Below are 21430 nucleotides of genomic sequence, written 5' to 3' on the forward strand. Positions count from 1 at the left end.
GTAGCTGCCCCCGAGCTGTCATGGGTCATGGTGTCTGTTCATTGATATGAAAGTAAAATAACCAAGTACTGCAGGTGAAAGCAAAGGTACTTTGGGAAGTCCTCTCCCGTGGCCAGCTAAAGTCCACAGGTTCCAATTCTTATAATTTGGGATAATCTACATGAGGAAAAATGCATAGTTTATTCCTACTGAGATTTTAAATAGACATTTTACAAAAAGATAGTAATTATAGATTATGAGAATTGATAATCCTTCTGAGGGTTTTTATTTCAAGCGAAGCAGGTACCAGGATTTTCCCCATTACATTTGTTTTTCTAAATAGAGCTGATACTTCTACCAGCATTTTAAATAACTTTACTGATATTTGAAAATCTCAACTAGGCAGTGCAATCTTTTTCACCACCTATGTATACATGCTATCTAAATAACTAACAACCTAGCATTGTTTTTTCTTTTTCTAGTTTCCATATTTAAAGATTTTGGGGATGGTATAAACTGTGAATGTACACCCACACAGAAGCACACTCTTCTAAACATTTAATGGATATTACAGCTGTTTTTCTTTCTTTTGGGGGGGGGTGTTTAGCTTTATCCTAAGATTCTATTTGATTTGCAATTAACTAAATCTTCCAACCTTAAACATTTTATGTATTTATTTATTTATTTTTAAAATTATTTTTATTAACATATAATGTATTATTTGCCCCAGGGATACAGATCTGTGAATCATCAGGCTTACACATTTCACAGCATTCACCATATCACATAGCCTTCCGTAACCCAACCACCCTCTCCCAACCCACCCCCCCCGTCCCCCTAGCAACCTCCAGTTTGTTTTGTGAGATTAAGAGTCTCTTATGGTTGTCTCCTTCCTGACCCCAATGTGTTTCATTTTTTCCTTCCCTACTCCTCAAACCTCCCACCTTACCTCTGAATTCCTCTTATCAGAGAGATCATATGATAATTTAGACATTTTATTTTTAAGAATCATCACTATTTGACTAAAATCTTAAATTAAAGCTATTCTTCAAAACTATTAAAATATTTTCTCTTCTGTAAAAATTTATTAAAATAAACTCCTACATGAGTTTATTTCATTTTATTTTGTTTTGACTTTTTGTTTTTCCCTGACCTGACTTTACTGCGCTTTTCTTGTAAAGCTGTAACAAATTCTAAGACAGTGTATCTGATCCCAAGATATAGGCATGCAGTTTTTTGACAATTGTCTAGTACATGTGTTAGGAACAGATTTCCCTACAACTAACAAAGTTTCATACTTCATGAATGATGTCATTCATCATCATTATCAGTCTCCAAGGTATCTTACCACTTTGATGGTTCTTCCTCTCTATATTTTTTTTAAAGATTTTATTTATTTATTTGACAGATCACAAGCAGGCAGAGAGGCAGGCAAAGAGAGAGGAGGAAGCAGGCTCCCTGCTGAGCAGAGAGCCTGATGCGGGGCTCGATCCCAGAACCCTGAGATCATGACCTGAGCGGAAGGCAGAGGCTTAACCCACTGAGCCACACAGGCGCCCCTCCTCTCTATATTTTAATTCAGTCTAGGTTATATATTCATTGGACCCACTGGGCACCATGTTTCACCTTGGAAAGGCAAAAACATCATAACCCAATTTTGAAGTCTATGAACGCCTTATTTCTTAGATTTACTTTAAAAACGTCAAGTACAATTTCTATCCATGGGAAATGCAGAAACAAGGGTCAGAAAAAGCATAGGCTGGTGGGTATATCATAGTTCCTCCCTCTTGACATACAGCTAAAGTGAGTGGAAGTGAACATCTTAGAAACCTTTGAGTAGCAGCTTGAGGTCTGGGTATTATTTATTCAAAAAGAATGGGACAATTAACATTAACGATAGTAGTTGTACGAGTGGAAATGAACACATACTATGTGTATTTTAGTGTGAGTCATTTTTCTTTTTCCTATTCCAGTTGGAAATGGTCACATCCTTCTCTTTCAGCTGATAGGGTTTGTAAGATCACAGATTGATGCCATCTCATATTATGAGGACCATTCCCTAAGTTTGGCTATAATAAAGAAATTGGTCCCATCTGAAAGCTCACAGGTACATGGCTCAACAACTTAACTATTAAAAGTAAAAACCAGAAGCTCAAGAGGAAGCATCATTGTGTTAAATATATTTCTCTTATTTTGGGACAATTCTTTAAACATTTGAAAATAGTATCATTTTCCCCACACTGCATAAGATTGTTGTTATACTAAGGCAGCCTTTAAAATCACCCATATCTTTGTGTAGGCAGTGGAAAAGGAAATGCTAAAACCTACTGGCACTGTTTTCAGTTGGGTTAGGAATTATCCATTTTTAGCCACCTAAGGAAAAAAAATGTTTCTTTTGAGGACATGTTGTACTCATATGACCTGTTATGGAGCATTCAGAATGAGACCAGCTGATGTGCTGACATTTGCTAAATAAACACTACACTCCATGTTTTCTATCAGTAGCTCATTTAATCTCCACCAAAATTCTGTAATGTATAAAGCATTATTATCTGTGATGATGAAGAAATGGAGGAGTTAAGAAGCTTAATTTTTCGCCCAAGGACACTCAGCTGGTCAGTGAACTAGAACTCAGCCCCATGTCTATTTGACTCCAAAGCCATGGCCTTAACCATCATATCAGAGAAATGTTAAGGACAGCTTTATGGCTAATATTGCACAAAATCTTTATAAATTTTTATCAAAATTCCACTAATAAAAGTTGTATATATATAATTACACACTTATATACGTGTATATAATCCTAATTTGCAAAATATATTTTAATCATGTTCACTGAGCGAGGAGATTAAAAATGCAGAAGCCAAGATAAGTCATCTGGAATCAACAGAAGGAACACTGAATCTCCAAAGGAATGATGACCAGTTTTATTCTTTGGGGCCAATTTCAAATTCACTATATTTAAAACATTTAATCTTTGCCTTTTAAAGTGAAATAAGAACGTATCTGAATCCACACTAATATGACATCCACTGGTCAAGTGTGGCTATTTAAATTTAAATTAAGATAAAAATTTTAAACATTAGTTCTTTAGTCAGAAAAGCACTGATATAATTGGAACCAAAGATTAAGGAAGTTACGCTTTTATCAAGGATATTCTACCCTACCTCTCCTCTCTTCCTCCACCCCCTGTACAGTCTCTTTCCCCTCCACCCCCTCCCCCTAGACAGTCTCTGTCCTCTTTCCCCTCTTACAACTATGCACTTTGGAATAAGACAAACTGTCATTTTGGCATTATCTTTAACAGGATCCGGTCGACAAGTTGTCTGTTCAAATGAAGATGAAAGATGGAAAAACAGGAACTGACATTAAGACTTAAGGGTGAGGACTGGAGCTTTTAACATCAGCCAATGGCATATTTCAGGAGACATCATTGAGGACACACATTTCATTGGTGACTTGAGTAAATGCTTCCCCATTACATGGGAAGAGGGAGAGTTTCAAAACAAACAGCTTTTGGAAAAGCATGACATCTGAACTGAAAGAATGTGAGGCAACAACGAGATGCAGATATGAACAACACAATGAGCATTTACATCTATAAAAATCTTTTTTTTTTAAGTGAGATAAAAAGGCAGGTTTCTTTCCTTACTCTACCAGCCCCAATTTTCATTATATATGTAAAGAATTTCAGATAATTATTTTTTGCCCATTATGAAAAAAGGGGGTGGGATTATTATACTTAACAATTTCTGTAAATGACTTATAAAAGAATTTGCATTTTTAAAGTGGGAGGTTGAGCAAGATGGTAATTTAGATTGTGAACCCATTAAGTAGAAGTAGACTCATGTTATGCTTTGTTCTGTTTCTAGTTGTTGAAAATGGTTTCAGTGATAAAGACTGGTATCTGTGGCATCATTATTTTGAATGGCATTAATAATTTTGATAATCGCAGTAACATTCATCAACTCTAATAAGGTCTTTGGATTTTGCAAGTGATTTGCTTAAGTTTATGTAATACCTATTTAATAAGGCTTTTAGGGAAGGTGTTTGACTTAAATTCTTTAAAAATATTGTATAATATATAAAAAGAAAACATTTGTAAAAGAAATTTCAAAAAAGGAAATTGTGTCTATTTCAAAAAAAGAAAATTGTTTTTTTGGATGCATTGGTTAGGACGAGTGAAAATCTTCCTTTTTTTTTTAACATATGGAGGTTAAGAATATTTATGTCAAAACCATAACATACTGGAAGAGATTCTCTGCTACTAAGGTTGTCATGTTGAAAACATTTCTACAGTGTGTGTGTGTGCGTGTGTGTGTGTGTGTTTATGTATAAACATTGCCCTACTGCTTTGAGGTTATCACTGCATATATTTTTCCTCCCTGGGTACACAAATTGTGAATTTCCACGAGTGTGGAAAATGCCTAATGCTTGATCTTATTTAATCGACTTTACGCAAAATTTTACACAAAATTTTACGCAAAAATTCTATTACAATTATAAACAGGATGAGCTAAACCACATTCAATATTTAATCCTTTATGGAATTAACTTCACTTTTGATCTGTTAGCCTATTAATCTCTATCCATCAACATTAGAATATATTTCATCCCTGCGTTATGTTCCTATACTACATACACTATTGAGAATCTTTAAAAAAAATCACATAGCATATTTGTGATGATTAGATCAAATAATGATTTGACCCGTTATCTCTCAATCCCTCTCCCCTCATTTTACATTAAATTTGTTTTGTTTTGGTTTGGGTTTTTTCGTAAGTTGATTGGTAATATGTTGGGAATCTACAACACAGGCCTCATTCAATGATTAGATAGCCCTCTGTTGGACTTCCTCAACTCGGTCACAAATGTCTAGCTCATTGAGTGGCCTCCAGAACACTGTGAGAGGCTAGGCATGAGGAGAGGTTGGAACTGACACATGGGCTGTGCATTGCTTGTATAAGGACTGCCCATTCTTTTAGTACCTGTAGCTCCTTGGAATGGTGCGGCACCTGTAAGAGGTTAACGAGCATAGAGACTTTCAGGTATAATGCAAATTACAGACAGACACTACACAGACACCGATAAACAGACAGGCAGCATGCACGCTGCAGGCACACTACAGGTGGCAGATATTACTGCAGCTCTAGCATTGGAATATCTTACGGAAAATGTGTATCTTTTTCTTCCCCCCACTTCGTGAGATACCATTTTCAAGCACTACATTAAAAAGAGGGAGAAAATTGTTTCTCAACAGTTTTTAGGTAGACTTATATATATTTAGCTTGAGTTGCAACAAGATATTGATATCATCCTTTTTATTAGAAATCCCCTCCAGTTTTCTAAACAGATAAATCAATCCATCAATCAGTCCTGGTTCATTCCTTCTAAAAGAATTCTTTCTAAAGGAAGCCTGATTCACTTCCATCCAAAAAGTATTGAATTCACATTTCAGGCACCTTGTCTTCACTATATTAGATAAACGTCTTTACTGATAAAAATAAATCGTGGTACAAGTCATCTACAATAAATATTTTAAATAGATGCAAACTCTCTGAGCTATTAAAAAGTAAAGTGAGGACTTTTTGATGAACTCAATTATGTTTTTTAAATCAAGTTGTCAGGTTTTCTAAAATCCCAAATTATTTGCCTTCAAAATTGTAGTCATTGCTCTATGAGAATCATCAAGCATTAATGTACATGCATTAATACTACCATCATTGCAGAGGGCCTGCAGAGAAAGAGTTCTTCCATTCCCAGTTTCAGATTTTAAACAGTATCTTGCTATTTTTGTAGCACTCAACATTAATACAGAAGTAATCAAATTAGCATTAGTGGTTCATGCTGCAAACTGCAATTTGTTTTGCTACAACATCAAAATAAAAATATTTGCATATCAAAAGTAAAGGAGGTGGGATTTAAATTAATTTAGGGCCTTAAACAAAATTAAGCAGGCCTTGAAGGTTAATTAAGTAATAAATAGTTCAGGAATATCAAAATCAAATATATATTTTCAAAAAAATCTCAAGGCCTATGTATTAAATGCTAATGAAAATGAATATTAGAAAAAGAATGGAATATGACAGTGCATATGGAAAATGTTGGGTTTCTCATATTCTGAGAATTCTGTTTAAATTTAATTCAGACTATAGTGTTCGTAGCTATTTATAACACAGAGTATGTAGGTGATAATTCTTTCTATCTATCTGTCTACAATTTTTCACCATGTAGGGATATATAAGTGGCTTTGATATACTTGTGGGCTTAAACATGCCAAATTAATGTGATTTCCAAAAAAAGAATTCCTCCTTTTATCACAAGGTATTTTCATGAAATTGCCATCTGCTTATCATAATGACTAATGTTTTAATATTCCTTTCTTGTGTGGTAATTCATATGGCCAAATTGGGAGAAGCAAATTTTTTATGAATGGGTATTTTTGTGCCATTCTTGTCTATATGGTTTCCAAGGAATAACATGTTTTCAAAGCTGCAAATCTGTCCTTTAAAATAATTCACATTCCTGCTTTATTTTAGTTCAGTCTCATCCTGACAGTGACTTAGTAAATGACCACCACTCTCAATATAATGCCTTCCCTAGAAATTAAGTATTCTCTAATGTATCTAGGGGATATTATGTTCTTTCTTTCCTGGCATCACTCCTAAATTGCCCTAATATGAGAAGTATTTTCTAGATCATTAATATATAACTATGCCCTGATATTTTACTTTGTTGTTTCATATTCTAATTTTTAAACTAACACGTGTTCCTGTGGTACTACTTTGCTTTGAGATATTTCTAAAAAAAAAAAAAATAACTAAATGTATTCAAATCTATTTTATCTTTTAATCTTATGTGTGTATTTGGAAAAGATATAAATTGCTATTTTATGAGCCATTCTCATGATTTTAAACTATGTAACACAATTTGAGAAATGTTAATGACAAAATCTCCCAGAGATACTATAAATAGTATCCATAACATTTTATAGCTACTAGATGAGGTTCATGGAGCTAATTTAACGTCTATACTTGGAAACATTTGAGGTACTAGCCAGGTTTCCTTACAGAAAAGACATATCAGAAATAAGTAAACAAGAAAAAGAAGGGTTTTCAAGTGGAAACTTGGGAAAAATATAGTTTTATCACCTTCTTCTAACTCTAGCTTTCAAATGATCTGTAAGTTATTACATAATATTGAGGTGGGTAAGCAGACAAAATAAGGAGTACTACTTTCACTTATTAATGAAATAACTTTATCCTTGGATTAAGTTTTGTTATTATTGCTATTCTTTTTATTTGTTTGCTTGTTTTTCCCTGTGAGTTAGAAAAGAGGAAGATTTTGGAGTTTGTAGAACACAATTGACTAGTTTTGTCCAAGACAAAATCAGAAAGAATAGACCAAGGAGTCAGTCTCTCTAATCTACAACCTATGAAATTTTAATTTCTACTTGGTGTGAAATATCACAATGTATTATAGAATATTATGCCCAAAGACAAAGACATTCTCAAATGCATTCTGACTATATTAAAATAATTTTAAATTTTAGATAATAAAAATTGAATTTTTCAAAATCACCTTTGTCATTGTTCAACCATTTCTTCATAATGATACTACAAAGTTATTTATTTGTTTGTTTTTTAATTTATTTGTGGGGACAAGTGAATAAGGATTGTCTATATATTTCTCACAAATTTTGATTTGCTATAATATCAATATAGCAGTGAATCATTTGATGATCTAAAGTGAAAATAAGTTTTTTGTTTTTATGCATTACCTAAGACACTCAAAATGTATCAACCATTTTTGTGGGAAATAACAATAATTCTATTCTCAGGAATATGAAGACTTTTTTTTTTAAAGACTAATATTGACCTTTCGGGAAGACAGGACAGAGATCTGAATATTAATGTAATCAGTAGCTGTCATTTAGAAGACAAGGAGAAATCCACTGCAGGCCAAACAAAACTGAAACTTAGATGTGTACGACTCAGTAGAAATTACTAATAATAGAAGGAAAATTTCAGCTTTTAAAGAACTTAATTCATGAATTGAGTTTTCCTTGTTTTTAGAAAGATGAAAAATACCTATCTCAAATTTCTTAACTATTACAAGTGGAAATTATGAAGTTTTTCAAGATGATCCTCACATAGGACTAACTTTTGGTTTAAGATGGTCATAATAATACATCCTTGGATTATGACATGTTGCATTGAAAACCATTGTAGCTTGTTGCAGAATAGGAAGACGGTTGTACATCCATATGTTGTTTAAAAACTAAATAGAAGAAATAAAAATTAGATGAATAGGTAGCAGACTATTTAAGATTAGATGGATCAAACTCTCCTTTTGCAAATGAGAACACTAAGGCCAAAAAGGTTAATGCTTTGCTCAGAACCACACATCCTACAGCGGAGCCAGGATTTAATCACAGATGTACAATTTCCAACAATTGGAAATTATGCTAATTTCAACATGAGATTGAGTAAACCAAAGGCAAATCAACTGAGAATGGATGAAGGTCTACCCTATGGTAGACATGCTATGGTACATGCTTTGTACACATTTCCAAGAAATGGAAGATTCAAGACCAAATCTAGAATTTCTAATCCAGTGCTCTTTTCTCATGCTTTTGCAATGGCAGTGGTAGGCAAAGACTCCACTGGTAAAGACCCTAGATGTTTATAGGTGAGAGATGAACGCCAGTCTTTATCCAAGGATGCCATTTCAAAGACTTCTGTTTCAGTGCAGTCCTTATTTATAACCCAAGACTCTAAATTAAAACTAACCTCTGTATATCGATTCCTTCCTTCAGCTCATCTTTACCTCTGCGATTATTTTTGTGTATTGTATATATTATTATTTTCAACATATTTGAACTTAGGGTGTGTTTTACTGATTCCCATAATCCTCCAGCTATGTAAACAATGAATGTAATTGTTTTCTTCAAATCCATCAATCTCAACACCACAGGTACTAGTGTAAGATCATTGCTTGCTACTGTAAGAAGCCTTCATACAAGTGGTCTCACGAATGTACTACAGAGCAAGTGGGATGCTTTTTGTTAAATGCACACAAAGACTTTCCTTGACTCAGTGGTATGGGGCACTATGACAGCACTGACAAACGGAAATATACGGTTACAATGCTATTATTAGTATTTATAACAGCTCTGGTGCTCTTGATAAATGAAGCCACATTAATTAGTTTCAAGATCTTATTCTCACTTTGGCATATCCACTAGCACTTCTGAACATGCAATTAAAATATTTCAAAATGTCATTTATGTTTCCATTCTACAAGAAATGCATACTGATTATGGCCACTTGATTGGACTAGGTCACATAGATACATACATTTAGAAACAAAAATATGTTAACATTTTAGGGGTTAAGAAATCTCGCCTACACTGCTTGCAATTAAAAAAAAAACTGATAAGAAATAAAGCTATCAGTGATCATGCAAATGTACAACGGCAGTATTTTTCTGAGTAAGAAACGTTTCCTGCTATGTAATTTGTTTAAAGGTTTAATCCTGGTAATTTTACTTGCCTTTTGTTTTGTTTTTTTTTAATCATAAATTCAGTGAGGATTTTTGATGGCAATCAGTGAAAACAGACAGCTTTTTTTGACATTCTTTAAGTTAAATTATCTTTTTATGAAATAAATAGTAGAGTTGATTTGAAGGTTTGATGGTAGTCCAGGCACTGAGTTGGAAACAAATTATCACAGTCCCTTAAATATTTGGAGATTACTTTTCATCTTTGTCCAGTGACTACCAAGCATACTTTGGTTTATATGGAGCGTAGTTTAAAATAAAATCATTATTTTTTTCCTCTTCCATTGAAAAGAAAACTAAATTATAGATTAGACAGATGAAAAGAGAGATAAAATACACAGATATGTGTGTATGTATAATAACTGTTCTAATCTTTTTTTCTGAATAATTTGCCCAGTGTAAATCCAACTTGACTTCTTGGGTCCCAGCGGCCAGAGATGAAAGTAAAACTACAAAGGGGGGGGGGGGAATCCCTGCAGCTGCCCTGTCGGTCCTAGTAAGAGACAAGGGGGAGCGGGCTATGGACATTGGGGAGGGGAGGCGAACCATAAGAGACTATGGACTCTGAAAAACAACCTGAGGGTTTTGAAGGGTCAGGGGTGGGAGGTTGGGGGAACAGGTGGTGGGTGATGGGGAGGGCACGTTTTGCATGGAGCACTGGGTGTTGTGCAAAAAGAATGAATACTGTTACGCTGAAAAAATTAATAAAAGGGGGAAGTAAATTGTCTAAAAAAAAAAAAAAAAAAAAAAAAAAAGAGATGTCTGAATAAGCGGAGAGTCAGGAATGTTCTAGGAGCTCTCAGAGCTAGACTCAAGTGTTTGTCCTATCCTGGAGATGTGAAAGACAGCAGAAGAGATGACAAAAGGAGAAGAGAAGATGGAGAAGTTACTGTTAAATGTGAGTGAGGTCAATAAAGTAGCTGGAAAAAAACCAGAAATGCTGACATCGTCAGTGACATCTTACACATAACACAGAGCAGGTCATGCAGATTATGCAGAGGAGTAAGGGTTGTTTTGCTAATCAATTTGAAGAGGAGAAAAATTGAAAAGGGATTCCAGATTTAGAAATCTGAGTAAAGGGTGCCTGGGTGGCTCAGTTGGTTAAGCGACTGCCTTCTTGAGACCCACATCAGGCTCCCAGCTCCATGGGGAGGCTGCTTCTCCCTCTGACCTTCTCCCCTCTCATGCTCTCTCTAACTCTCTAAAAAAAAAAAAAAAAAATCTGAGTAGAAATGATGGCTTTGATTGGAAGAGCAAAATAAGCCTCAAAAGGCTTGAATGGCACCAGGTTCTCACCGGGTGAGAAATTACAGGAGGCTCCACTGAGAGAAAACCCTAGAGTCTAAGGCAGACTTCCAGGAAAAGTGAGATGGAGAGATGTGAGTGGAAACTGGAAGAGAAGTTGTAGGTGGGGGAGTTTCCTGGAAGGGCTTGTGAAGACTCCTAAAGAGAGATGCTAAAGAAAGGGAGAAAAGAAGTAGAGAATGACTACTTGCCTCCCCAATTTTTCCTCGGCACACTCACTCCCCTTTGCTCCGATGCCCCTGCATTTCTCTGTCCATGCACCAGCAATAGAAACAGAACTGAGCCTGGCTTCCAAAGTTGAATTGTACCCTGAAGTGCAAAAGATATGAATTCCCACTATCTCTATGCTGGACAAAAAATGAATGAGAGTTAACATTTTAAAAAAGAAAACCTCAGTGACATAGACCACAAAGCTTTTTCCGTATCAGATAGGCGTTGGCATCAGAAGTCTTCATAGAAAGGATTAAGGTTAAGAAGGGTGAAGACTGAATCCTTTATTATTGTTGGATGCTGTATTATAATACATAAACTGATATATTCTATTAATTTAAAAGAGGATCTTTGAGGAGCTTGTACTTTATTCAGTGATAAAAGATGGTTTTTTTGTCTAAAATTGATTTGATTTCTAATAAAATATTTGCTTCAACCTTGGGCAGCAAGGCAGCAGATAGTTCAATGTGAGAGAATAATATTATGAAAAATTGTGGTATTTTTTTCATGCAGCTCAAAGCCTCCTGTGTTATCCATCAAATTCATTTCCCTTATAACTAAATCTGTCATAAATCTAGGCATCCAAAAATGAAATATGTTTCCTAACAATAATATACTGTCAATAAACTTAATAAAGCCTTCAAATGATACAACACTTTCTGGTGGTTTTAAAATGCTTCACAAATAAATTATTGATCTTGGTAGTTGATGATGATAGTAATAATAATCTACAAATAGGAAAATGAGGTATGGGGAGGATGAATTTGTCCCAGTCACTGAAGTTCTACTTTTCTTCTAATCTTTCATGATTATAAACAAATAAAATCATAAGTAAGTGCATATTTCCCTAAAATTTATAGTCTATACAAAATTAATCAAAATTGATTCCATTTTTTTAAAATTTAAGAATTGTTGAAAAACTTGAGGTAACTTTTAGGAAGAAAGCACAACCAGTTTTAACTACAATTATTAGAATTTTTTAACTCACTCCACAGTGAATGAATCATTTTTGTCTATGTATGATACCCTATTAATTTTCTTCCTTACAAGCCTTATATTTTCTTGTCTTCAGAATCCATTGGAGAAAACATAATATGAACATTGAAATTAGGAATAATTCTTAAATTTCATGTTTGGCTTCCTTTATATCTGTCACTATTGCCTGGACTAAATTTTATGAAGCATGGAAAGAAATCCCATGTTTGTCCCTCGTAGCTGAACATACTCATCTCAGGGGGAAAAAAAAAGAAACAAAGAAACAAAAAGAAACAAAACTACACTACTTACAACATCTCAGTTTTAATAATGATCTTTGAGTTTCAGATTAGCATGTCTGAATTATCACTTTGACACTAAGGAAAATATGTATTTTGTTACCAGAAAGCTTTAGTGTAAATAGTCATATTGAATACTTTTAACCTAATGTTATTTTACATGAGAATCATAAGGTGTTAAGCGAATATTAACACCTTATATTGTCTTAAAGCCAGATGTATCTTGAGTCTCTATATGAGGAAACAAAGAAATCAGAAGGCCCCTTATTCCTGAAAGCTATGAACGTTATTAGTCTAATAGTCCAAACAAAGGAGGTACAGTTGTTGAAACTGTTAACATCACTGTGGAAACAGTTCTCTCTTATAGCAATGTCTCAGCCTGTTCTCAGGGTGGGGTCAGTGATGCCACATCAGTGTATAGGAAAATCAACATCATCAGACCTGTGAGTAAAAACTCGCTGGAAGTTAACAGGAGAAGCAGTCTGTGTGGAAAAAAACATTCACTACTGAAGAATCTGGTCCCACAAGTACTGAAGAACATAATTTATTTTATGCATCCTTGTGATCAGATATTGGGAGAGAGACAAAGGTAACGATAAAGTGCCCGACTTCAAGGACCTTTCAATCTAACTGGACACAAAAACATATTGAAGTGAGAAGTAACAATATCAGACGATGAAAATAAAATCAAGACTGGAATTTGAGATCGCATGATATTGCTCTGCTATCCTGTACGTCCCAGAAGAGCATTGTTTGTTAGAAAACTTCCTGGTGTGGTTTGGAAAAGAACACATTTCCTATGATCAGATTAGGTATATTACAAAAGTCAAAGCATTTTTGACCTCTGATTGCAATAGTCAATTTGTACTAAAGTTTGTAACAATTGTTCATCTCATGACCTATTTTAATTTTTAACATTTTCTTATTTGGCAAAAGGTTTAAACAAATTATCAGTCAAAGGTTCAGCTTTAATTTCAGGTCATATCAAAATAATTTTTAAGGGATCATTCATTCAAACTATTTGATGACGCATGAATCTTTCCTCACCTGTAAAAATTTAAGAGTCACAAATATTAGACATAATTTGCTTTGTTATTTTCTTTAATAACAAAATTTTTCTATTACTATCCAGAGGTATTAATTTTTCTTGCTATATTTAAGACTGACCTTTCATCCTTTTATTTAATTTCCGTGAAAACTGAGTCTTTATCATTTATCAAAAAGTAAAGGAAATATCTTGAATTTTTGACAACATTCACATGTAGTATATTATTGATGCATTTTATTCCACATGTTGTTAAAGCAAAAGAAGTGTATAGACATTTACTGAATGCCAGATATTACTGCATAATGTGATTAGTACTTTTAATCCCCATGACAACTTGGAACATATTGTTATTCCAATTTTTTTAATAATGAAATCAAATCTCAGAAAGTTTAAATAACTTGTCTGAGACTAGACTTGAACTAAGGCTTGAACATAGGTAAATTCGAATCAAATCATCATTTCCCACTAAATCACAGCACTTTTCAATACAAGAATATTTTCTTTTTTTAAAAGATTTTATTTGTTTATTTGCAGAAAGAGAAAAAGAACACAAGCAGGGGGCGTGGCATGCAGAGGGAAAGGGAGAAGCAGGCTCTCTGCTAGCAAAGAGCCTAACATGGGACTTGGTCCCAGGACCCTGGCATCATGACTTGAGCTGAAGACAGACACTTAACTGACTCAGCCATCCAGGGGCCCCACAATACAAGAATATTTTCATAAATAAAAATGTTTATATTCTTCTCACAGCAGGGTCATATCAACTGTCAAACTCAATGTGAAGATTCTACTGTTGAGGTTTAAAATAATTCTTACCATGGAATGTGGTATAGAAAAGATATTTGGAAAGTAATCAGTGATCTATAGTCACTTCTTTTTACAGATGAGGGAATTAAGACTCAGAAAGAGAAAGTCTGTTGCCCAAGGTCATAAGCATTCTGGAGGTTGAGTCAGAATTGAAAACCAGTTCCCCAGGGTACTAATAGCTATTGATAAATGTAAAAGACGTTTCTTATATATTCATAGGAAAAGAAAGTCAGAACCTGTAAATTCAGACTTTTAAAAGAATGTCCCTACTACAAATTGGGCCGTACAGATAACATGAGTTCCGTCCAACATTATAATGACCCTTGGATGATGTGCATAAAATATGGGCAGCCAGCAAAGAAAATTCAGAACATGGAAGAAAAATAATGAGCTAGAAAGTTTTAGATTTTTATGAAGATAGGGCACATGGATGTCTACAACAGCCTATGTGTAATGTTCCCCACCATATTATTCAAGTACCAAATAATACTCTTCCATAATAATACTTCCATAATAATACTTCCATAATAATACTCCCTTTAAGAGGGAAAAGGCAATTGTTCAAAGTTCTCACCACATTAAAAGCACATTAAAAGCACCTGATTAGATGTCCTGCCAGAGATACTGAGAGATAGGGGAAGGAGTAGAAACCTGGAATTTAGGATGCATTTAGGATAAAGAGCCACCAGCTTCTGTGAAGCCTCCTGCCTCACAATGCAATGAGGAAAACACAGAATGAGTAACTGAATCCTGAAGTGGAATTCAGATAGAGAATTTCTGAGAACAACACAGCCTGGAAGGTTTGCATTTGGTGATATCTCTTATCTCTTACACATATTCCAAAGCTGGCTGAAATACAAGTTCTCTTCTATACACACACACAGATACACACACACACACACACACACACACACGCACGCACACACTCCATCCAGATATGGGAGGCAAGGAGAGAGGGGAAGAAAAAAAATCTTATCTCCAGAAGAAAGTCTTCCACTGATAGATGAGACAGGTCCTACCCTGACTTCAAAACATCCAGCTGAGGACTCCACAGATAGCAGGGGGCCAGATTATCTGGGGAATGAGGATGGTGGGGGAGAAGAAAATGAGGAGAGAGCCTACGAAGATTTAGGACAAGTACAAAGCTGACAAAGAGAAGAGAATCTAGTGCTTCAGAATCTGGATGTTAGTTCTAACTTTTACAAATATGAAAACTGACCGAAATATTTCTAGGACATTTTTCCAGATCTGTGTATACAGGAAGCTTTTAAAGAAAAATATAAGTACCTTCTTATTTATCAATATTGCCTGTTTAATGAGATTAAGTTCTTTAAAATTAAATTTATCCAGATAAATGTAAAATAACCATAAATTTTCATTGGCAATGACTATTTACAAAAAAGCACAGCATGGTTGAAATAACTTGCTATTACTTATGAAATTAAATTTAGTAAATTGATTTAGTTTAGTAGTTACTCAGTTTCCAGATGAGCTATTGATTATTTTTTTTAAGATTTTATTTATTTATTTGACAGAGAGAGATCACAAGTGGGCAGAGAGAGAGAGAGAAGCAAGCAGGCTCCCTGCTGAGCAGAGAGCCCAATGCGGGTCTCGATCCCAGGACACTGAGAATCATGACCTGAGCTGAAGGCAGAGGCTTTAAGCCCCTGAGCCACCCAGGTGCCACAATTGATTATTTTTAAAGAAATAAAACAATTCTTACTTATTGACTTTGAAAACCAAGATTCATAATTGTTATTTTTTCTTACTTAATATAATTACTTTTGTTCTAATTCCAAGAATGAACAGAAATCTACAATAGGATCTTGTCAATGGCAACTGAACATTTTCCCATAAAATTGTATTTACTGGCTTTTCTTTAAGGATTTTCTATTGAAGGTAGAGATAAATCCTCCTGGAGGTGCTGCATAGCCATCTGTGATTTAAGAGATCAATTTTGGGAAACTTTAGATATTAAACCCACTGAAATTGTGATTTGATTTGTTAATCTGGAAATCCTAATTGTGAAGTGATGGGCATTTATGAATAACCACATTATGAGGGTTGTAAATTTTTTCAAAGTAAGACAAATGTTCACCTGAGCAAGTAGGGATTTACCAGGGCTGAAAGCGATTGAAAGCTTAATGGAAATGCTGCAAGGGGTCTGTGCCCAGAGACCCAAGTAATGCCTGGGAATCACTGAAGGTCCTATATGGTTCATATACACTCAGTGAAGTGGAGGATGGGGGCAGCTTTAATATTTATAGACAATAAGCATTGATCAATTTTAAATAATTGCAGTTTCAGGCAGGTCAAAAGACATCTTTCATTACTGTAACATGAAAAGCAAATTAATTCTAAGCTGTTATCAGAGCATAAAAAGTGTTCAGTATCTAAAAATGAATGAATGAATGAATGAAACAAATGAATGAAAAAACAAATTGGGAAAACTAACATCATCTTTCTTTGTAAAATACATGCACCTTAAAACATAAAACAACCAAGAACAGGTAATATTATCTCCAAGGAATGTCTATCCCTGATCATGTGAACGGTTAGTAGTCTTCCTGGGTTATAGGAAAGTGCTGAGAATATCAGGGACATTTCTGTATGAGTAAAAGTATTCTTAGATAGGAGTGATTTTCCCTTTGGAAAGAAAGGCTCTATATTTTTATTAGCAATCATGGAGAAAAAGGATTTTAAGGATTTTGAATATACAGTATTACTCATTTTTTAGAGCAATCCAAAAGGATATGTCCTCTCCCGGAATCTTTTTCATGGCTGTTTTATAAACCAACTGAGGAATGGTTTGAGGCAATGATGTTAAACGAAATGTAAGCCTTCCCCAGTTCTGGATGGAGAATACACACACACACACACACACACACACACACACACACACACACAGGGAAGGAGGGAACAGGGGTGAGGGGGAGAGGCTGCGGTGGGGAGTGGGGAAGGGAGAGTGAATGAAAGGGAAAACAAGAATGGATTTGAAAAGTACTGCTTTGTCTCTGTAGTTCTCTGAGGATTGTCTGTGCCTTGCAATCTGTCTGCTGAGAGTCAGGCTGGCTGACAGCACCCAAGTCAGGCAGTCAGGAGCTACAGAAATGCAGTGTGGCTGCCTTCTTGTCCGATGGTTCTTCCCAGAGAGATATAATCTATGTGCTGAACTTAAGCTATTAAGAGTGAGAAAGACTATGTGAGAAATAGAAGCCAACTACATAAAGGGAATCTTTCTTTTGTAGCTGTTACTAATTCCCTCCAGCTTACTGCCCCCCTCCCACCCCAGCAACAGCTCTGTCTCCAAAATAGCCCTCACAAAATATCATTAAAGAAGAGTGATACTCCAGCATTTTTTATTTTATTTTTTTTTTTCTCCAGCATTTTTTAGATGTTTGCTTCCATTAAATATGGCCTGACTACAGAGACGCCTAAGTGGAGCTATCCTTTCCAAAGGAGGTTGTAAATTACTAAATCGCCTGCTAAATTTGTCTTGGCACTCCTGGATATTTTGGTTAATTATCAGAAATTAGCTTGAGGGAAAGATTAATCTTTTTACTTAGCCAACACACAACTGGTAGTTTCTAGTTAGTCAAGCCTCATGACAGCTTCCATGAGTTCTTATCGTTATCAAGGAAAATGAGAAGCTTACATGGTGAAAGCACCTGTAAGACAATTTAATTCCTTAAATATCTAACTCTGGTTATGAAATAAAGAAGGCTTGAATTTTAAAAATCTTTCATATTTAGTGAGAGAGCATTAAGTCTTCATGGAGATTTTTTGTTTTGTCTCCCCCCCACCGCCGCCAGGTGACTCGAAGTATTATTTTTAGTAATCCAAGAGAGGAACTCACCTTTAAGAAGCAGAGAAAGGAAGGGAAAGTGCAACGATCAGATTTCATCCACAGACACCTGAACTTAGGACTTGGCATGAAAAACAAGAAGGCATCTAGGAGTGTTTTCTCTTCAGTGCAATTCTCGAGGACACTTGGGCTAAGTGGCAGGGATATCTGCCACAAGTTTGCACCTTCCACCCCTGCAAACACCACTTGCCATTGCTGTTGTGCTAGAGATCAAGTGATCCTTGCTTCTTCTAGCTTCTTCTAGAAGATGGAAGGTACATTCACAAAAATGCAAGCAGCAACATTTTCCAGCAAATTTCAGGCTGTATTTATTTATTTTTTCTGAGCGGTAAATTAACTCAATCCAGCTGGATGATTTTCCCAAGGCAAAATTGAGAGCTACAATAGAAAGTACTAAAATTTCCACCCTCAGGTACAAACTAGATAAAAGGGGATACGGATTAAGCTTTAAAGAAAAAAAGGAGGAGGAGGAAGAACTGGAGATATGACCTCCAATACTACAGATGTCCTGGCATATTTGCCCAACGTACTTGGCCCTATACTTGCCTCCTTTTGCCCAATATTCTGCTGCCATTACCACCACTGTTCTCTCATTTAGTGACTTCAACTGTTTGACTCCTTCCTCAAGTCTCAATTATGATTTTTTTTTTTTCTTTTGGCAAAGCTACTAAAACAATCTGCCTAAAATTCCAGTAAGGTAGTTTTCTCTTTGAGAACTGCAGGCAATCCTTCAACAGACTCAAAGTTAAATCTCTTGATCTATCTGTGACGGGGTCTGTGTTTTAATCCTAACACATTTAACCAAACTCATTTACCCAAATAATACTCTCACCAAACCAATCTCCCCTCTTGTTTCCAAGCATGTCACAGCATTTTGCAAACTCTGTATATGCTCACTTTTTGAGTACCTTCCATTCAACACTGCCATCTATTGAATAACCATTCATTTTGGAGCTCCAGGCTGGTTATGGCATTTCCCATCATCTCTCTGTACTCCTGCCATCCTTTTTAATTTTGATTTTTGTCTCTATTATACATTTGGTCACTTCATAGCAAATTTACTATGAGTTTCATCTATGTCCCACAGTACACTCCTATGTATTTTAGGGCATTTGTTTCTGGATGTCTTATTTTCTCAATCATGTCATCTTTGGAGAGGCCAGCAAAAATATCTATCATTTCCTCATATTTCTTAGTTACACTGAGTATTGATTTCTCATCTAGCAAGTGTTCAAGAAATATTTGTAAGAATGAAACTGTCTATATTAGGAGGAGGTGGTGAGAGGCACATTTCAGAATTAGTTCATCTGAAGAAGAGTGTGAGTTTAAGCTTTCAAGTGATTCCAACTCCATGGGGTGTGGTGGGGTGGAGCACAGATGAGATAGACCAGGCCTGATTGTGCCTAAGTAATTACATGTCACGCTAGGTGGTATAAGGCTTTGGGTGTGGGATGCTGTGGGTGAGGCCAGTGATTTTATGAGCAAAATAAAATCTGGGAAGTAATGGAGTTTTAGAGATAATTTGTGCTGTAGAGGACAACTACATTAAAAATAGGTTGGGCACTATAATAGTTTTGATTACCTCATTCTTATAAGAGTCATATACTCCTTGGAAGATCTATTGAACACACCTACCTCATGAACTGAGCCCCTGACTTTTACGTTTGGAAGGGTCTTTGATAGGTCACATCAAATTTCTTTATTTTCTAGATGGCAGGGGCCTCCCAATGTTTATCACTTATAATCACCATTGTAACTGTGGGAGAGACTTAGAATGGAAATACCCTGGGCTGGGGGAAGGGGGTAAGAAACCTACACACAAAGCATAAAAAATACCCAAACAAAACAAATGCAGGCACACCTTGTTTTCTTATGCTTCTCTTTATTGCACTTCACAGGTACTGAATTTTTTACGAATTAAGGGTTTGTGGCAACCCTGCATTAAGCAGATTTATCGGTGCCATTTTTCCAACAGCATTGCTCACTTCATGTCTCTGTGTCACTTTCCGGTAATTCTTGTGATATTTCAAAGTTTTACATTATTATCAAATTTTTTATGGTGATCTGTGATCAGTGATCTTTGATGTTACTACTATAATTGTTTTGGGGCACTATGAACCATGTCCATATAAGACGGTGAAAGTAATCAATAGATGTGTGTATTCTGATTAATGGGCTGTTTCCTTGTCCTTCTCCCTCTTCTCAGGTCTCCCCACTCTCCAAAAGGCAACAATATGGTAATAAGGCCAGTTAATAACCCTAAGATGGTTTCTAAGTATTTAAGTGAAAGGAAGAAGGAAGAGTCATACGTCTCTCACTTTAAAGCAAAAGCTAGAATGATTAAGCTTAGTAAGGGAGACATGTTGAGGGCCAAGGCAGGTTGAAAGCTAGGCCTCCTGACCAGTTAACCGAGTTGTAAATGCAAAGGAAAAGTTCTTGAAGGAAATTAAAAGTGCTACTCCAGTGAACACACAAATGACAAGAAAGCAAAACAGACTTATCGCTGATATGGAAACAATCTGAGTGGTCTGGATGGATCAAATCAGACACAACATTCCTTTAAGCCAAAGCCCAATCCAGAACAAGGCCCTGACTCTCTTCAATTCTGTGAAGGCTGAGAAAGGTGAAGAAGCTGCAGAAGAAAAGTCTGACCCTACAGAGGTTTGTTCATGAGGTTTCAGAGAAGAAGCTGTCTCTAGATTTTGAAAAGACCAGGTGAAACAGCAAGTGCTGACGAAGAAGCTGCAGAAGATCCAGCCAAGATAGTTCACAAAGGGGGCCACCCTAAACCACAGATTTCAATGTAGATGAAACAAGCTTCTACTGGATGGTTTCGTCTAGGACTTGCATAGCTAGAGAAGTTAATGCCTCGCTTCAAGACAGGTTGACCCTCTTGTTAGGGCTAATGTTCCCGATGACGTTAAGTTGAAGGCAATGTTCATTTACAGTACTGAAAATCTTAGAGCCCTTGAGAATGATGCTAAATCTACTTTACCTTTGCTTAAGGAATAGAACAACAAAGCCTAGATGACAACGCATGTGTTTACAGCAGGATTTACTGAATATTTTAAGCCCATTGTTGAGATGCACTGCTCAGGGGGGAAAAATGATTCCTTAAAATACTACTGTTCATTGACAATGCATCTGGTCACCTGAAGCTCCGAGGGAAATGGGTGAGATTAACGTTGTTTTCTTGCTTACTAACACAAAATCCATTCTGTAGCCCATGGATCTAAGAATAATTTTGGGTTTCCAGTCTTATTATTTAAGAAATATCTTTTGTAGCTATAGCTGCTGCAGGTAGTGATTCCTCTGGCAGATCTGAGCAAAGGAAGTTGAAAACTTTCTGGAAAGAATTCATCACTTTAGATACCATTAAGAACA

The 21430-nt window shown here is 35.6% G+C and overlaps 1 protein-coding gene across 7 annotated transcripts in view; it reads right to left on the reverse strand.

The window, feature by feature from the left end:
- The window catches only part of PCDH7 (protocadherin 7), a 434220-nt gene that overhangs the window by 162200 nt on the left and 250590 nt on the right, over positions 1-21430 (reverse strand). Inside the window, exon 3 of one of the 7 annotated variants that reach the window (XM_045996319.1) lies at positions 4968-4994. The exons of the other annotated variants lie outside the window; for them this stretch is intronic. Coding sequence (XP_045852275.1) covers positions 4968-4994 — 27 coding nt within the window. The remainder of the gene's footprint in view (positions 1-4967; positions 4995-21430) is intronic. 7 annotated transcript variants of the gene reach the window in all.

This window comes from Meles meles, chromosome 2 (genome assembly GCF_922984935.1).
Source record: "Meles meles chromosome 2, mMelMel3.1 paternal haplotype, whole genome shotgun sequence".
NCBI classification, from domain to species: Eukaryota; Metazoa; Chordata; class Mammalia; order Carnivora; family Mustelidae; genus Meles; species Meles meles.